Genomic DNA, 3,803 nt, shown 5'->3' on the forward strand with positions numbered 1-3,803 from the left:
ACTGAAGGGTCCCAGGTTCGATTCTGGTCAAGGACATGCACCTTGGTTGTGGGCACATCCCCAGTAGGGGTTGTGCAGGAGGCAACTGGTCGATGTTTCTCTCTCATCGATGTTTCTAATTCTCTATCTCTCTCCTTTATGTAATATCTTAATCAATAAAAAATATATTAAAAAAATAAAAAAAATAAATACTATTAGCTCTTAAAAAAAAACAAAAGAAAAAAAGAAAAGAAAATCTACACATTGTTCATTGGTATCTACTGTAAGCTTTGTCTGGACTGAAGCTGATTTTGTTCCTTCCGTCTTCAGGTGATCCATTCTCTGAAACCAATTCCCACAACCACCTTCCCCAGAGTCAGGACCTGCTCACCCTTTTTTGTTTTTGTTTTTAAGACAGAGGAAGGACTGAGTTGGGGAGGAGCCCTGAGGCAGGAGCAGGGGTCACTGTGTGCTGACCGAGACAGGAGATCCAGTGCCCCACAGCCTGAGTGCACCTCCCCTCAGGCTTCTTGAGAAGAGGCTCTGAGGACTGACTCATCTGCTCTCATTGATGCTCAGGGAGGAGTCCTGGGAAACCTACTCTCCCCAAGACCTCCAGCTCTGCCCACCAGGAGCCACAATGATGCTCATACAGTTACTTAAAGACATACAGTTACTTAAAAGTCACTACCATGTAGGGGAGAACTCACATGCAGATACGGGCACAAACATTCACAATTCAACACGCAGTCACAGATGATCACACACAGAGTCACACAGAGACGTGGGGCTCACCATATCACATACCTGCCAACACTCCCAACTGCTCAACCTCTGCCCCAGCTGCACACACACACACACACACACACACACACACAGTCCCTCACACACAGTTCCTCATCCCAGTCAGCTGTCCACTCCCCACACAAAGTCACAGTGTCTCAATCAGACACTCAGTCAGACACCACCAAATGCTGGCATTGGATTACACTGACCCAGGGTCAACACACACTTCCCCGTAAGGATTCCACCATCATATGCCACGGGTCTCTCTTCCTCACATTCACAATTACCAAGTACCCCAAATATTTTCATCTTGAACAATCTTGCAGTCTTTCCTCCTTCCTTTACGGGACCTGGGATCCCTGAAGTCTGTGCCATTTCAGCTCACCTGTACCACGGCCATTGTTGTGTCTTCTGTTGGGCAGCTCTTCCTAATTGTGTAGTTGTGTGTGTGAGCTCTGCAAGTGGCAGATTATAAATGATTCCTAGAAGCCCCACCCTCTGGCTTCACTCCAGTTTCTAAGCCTCTTCTAGAAAGATTTCCAGCATGAGAAGCAGTGGAGCGTCACAAATAGAATCAATCACTACCTGTCCTTGAGCAGGATGTGTTTGTGATGCAGTAGAAATTTCAGTGAAGAAATTGTGGGTGAGGAAAGAGCAGCAGGGAAAATGCACAAATCAGGGCGAAGTAGTGAGTGTGTGAGTGGGTCTAAGGCCAGCTTACACGCCTCTCACTAAGTATGTAAGCAACAGCATGGAACCCGCCCAAAAGATGCACATTCTTCTCACTAGAACAAAGGCAGAGGGTTGGTTTTCCTGGAGGTAAGGACTGTCTTCCGAGGTCTGGGGAGAGCATGGACAGCGGTCCTCAGTCTGCAGACAGAGGTAGAGAACGTCTTTGTGCCACCTCCACTCCCCAGTAGGACCCTGGGCTCTGCCCACGTTCTCTCACACACCTGGAATCCAGCCACACCTTTTCACCTCTCCCTGGGCATCCATGTGAATCCAAACGAGTCCTTGCTTCTCCTTTAGACTCAGAAAGCTGAGAGTACCTTAAATTCTACTCTGATGTCTGTGTTCTTCGGTCCTAGGCCCGGCTGAGAACAGGCACAAGAGCAGGTGATGGGACGTGAGCCACGTTTCGTTCTTTACCTGGGACGGAGGCCTGGGTCCCTTTTCAAGTTCAAAGCCTGAAATAGGAATTTAAAGCAGGGACGTATTCAATGTAATCCTCACTGACACAGAATCATGTTTCATTACCTGCACACTCAGCAGTTCACTCCATCCAGGGAGGCTTCTTTTTCTCCCGGTGGCTCTGAGGAGACAGAGAATAGGGGTCTGTCCGCCGCGCGGGACAGCAAATGGGGTCCTTCCCAGCCACTCAAGGTCTCTGCACAGCAGCTGTCTCTGAGCGCCCCCTGTAAGGTTGTTCCCAAAGATGCCTGTGCCCCTGGAAACCCTCAAGAGCATTGGTGTACGTGTGATAACTATAAGGTATCTGCTTGTATGTGTTCTATTTGTGTATTTATTGAGATGGGGAATCAAGTTATGGAAGCAATATAAGGCTATAGCCTGAGAAAGACACTGTAAAAAAGGCTGTTCTTCAGTCTTATTCTGCCAAATGTGGCCTCAGCTGGAACTTGTGGGAGTTTTGGAACTGAAAGAGAGAATCGCTCTAAGTAAATACAAGTTGCAAGTCATCATAAGGAAGTTTCAATTGATGGTCCTTTGTCATTGTTAAATCTGAGATTTGTCGGGGCTTTTCGGGGGTGCGATTTTGCAGTCTCCCATGAATAAATCATGACAGGTAGGAGGGGTGGGGATGCTTCTTTCATCTTTTAGACACGATAGTCAAAGCTGGGGCATGTTCACAGTTGAAATCACTTAAAGCTTTCCCCATAGCAAATTGAAACCTGACTAGAAAAGCCATAAAATTCTTTCTTTTGACCCTTCCCATTGTCACAGCAAAGCAAAGAAACATGGGTGTCGGGGTTCTTGTGGTCAGATTGACTAAGGAAATGAAACCAAATATAAGATACAAATACCGTTTGGAAAAACAGTTTTAGCCTTTAAGTTTCACCCCCATAGTCAACTTCCAACATACATCAATCAACATGGGACATTAAAATGAAAAATCATTTATAATAATAAAATTTAATAAATTATAATTTAATCATGACAAATTTTTCAATAAATTATAGCTCACTCAATAACACATTAGGAGTCATTTTAAAAAGTTAAAGTTTATAAAATAATAAATAAAAACAAATTAAATCAGAATGTTTTCCAGCATTAAGATTCCCAAGTGGTAAAATGAGTTTTGTTATTTTTTAAAGTAGGTTGTGAAAATATGTAGAGTATAACATTTATAACACTTTATTGTGATTAAATAACCTTATTTTATTTTTTTGTAAATTTTGTTTTATTGCTTAAAATGTTACAAAGAGTAGTACATAGGTCTCCTTTTTACCCCCTTGACCTTCCCCCGGCCTCCCCTACCCACCAGTGTCTTGTGTCCATTGGTTATGCTTATATGCATGCATACAAGTCCTTCAGTTGATCTATTACCCCAGTTTTTTCTCTTTTTTTTTCTTTTTCGCTCAACCCCTCCACCAACACCCATCCAAACCCCCAACTCACTCACTCCCGTCAACAGCTAACAATCAGCTCTCTATCTGAGTCTGTCTCTATTTTGCTTCATTGGATTCCACACATGAATGAAATCATATGGTACCTATCTTTCTCTGACTGGTTTATTTCACTTAGTATAATGCTCTCTAGGTCCATCCATGCTATAAAAAAAGCTAAGATTTCCTTCTTTTTGATAGCCAAGTAGTATTCCTTTGTGTAAATGTACCACAGCTTTTTTATCCACTCATCTACTGATTGGCACTTGGACTGTTTCTCCAAATCTTCTATGGTAAATTGTGCTGCTATGAACAGAGGGATGCATATATCCTTTCTGATTGGTGTTTCTGGTTTCTTGGGATATATTCCTAGCAGTGGCATCAGTGGGTCAAATGGGAGTTCCATTTTTAAAA

The 3,803-nt window shown here is 43.4% G+C and overlaps 1 protein-coding gene across 1 annotated transcript in view; it reads right to left on the minus strand.

Moving 5' to 3' along the window:
• The window catches only part of CLC (Charcot-Leyden crystal galectin), an 8,078-nt gene extending 6,879 nt beyond the window's left edge, over window positions 1–1,199 (minus strand). The window contains exon 1 of the mRNA XM_015563856.1: window positions 1,151–1,199. Coding sequence (XP_015419342.1) covers window positions 1,151–1,165 — 15 coding nt within the window. The 5' untranslated portion in view covers window positions 1,166–1,199. The remainder of the gene's footprint in view (window positions 1–1,150) is intronic.
• Between the last annotated feature and the right edge of the window lie 2,604 nt (window positions 1,200–3,803).

Source organism: Myotis davidii, unplaced genomic scaffold (genome assembly GCF_000327345.1).
Source record: "Myotis davidii unplaced genomic scaffold, ASM32734v1 scaffold178, whole genome shotgun sequence".
Classification (NCBI taxonomy): Eukaryota; Metazoa; Chordata; class Mammalia; order Chiroptera; family Vespertilionidae; genus Myotis; species Myotis davidii.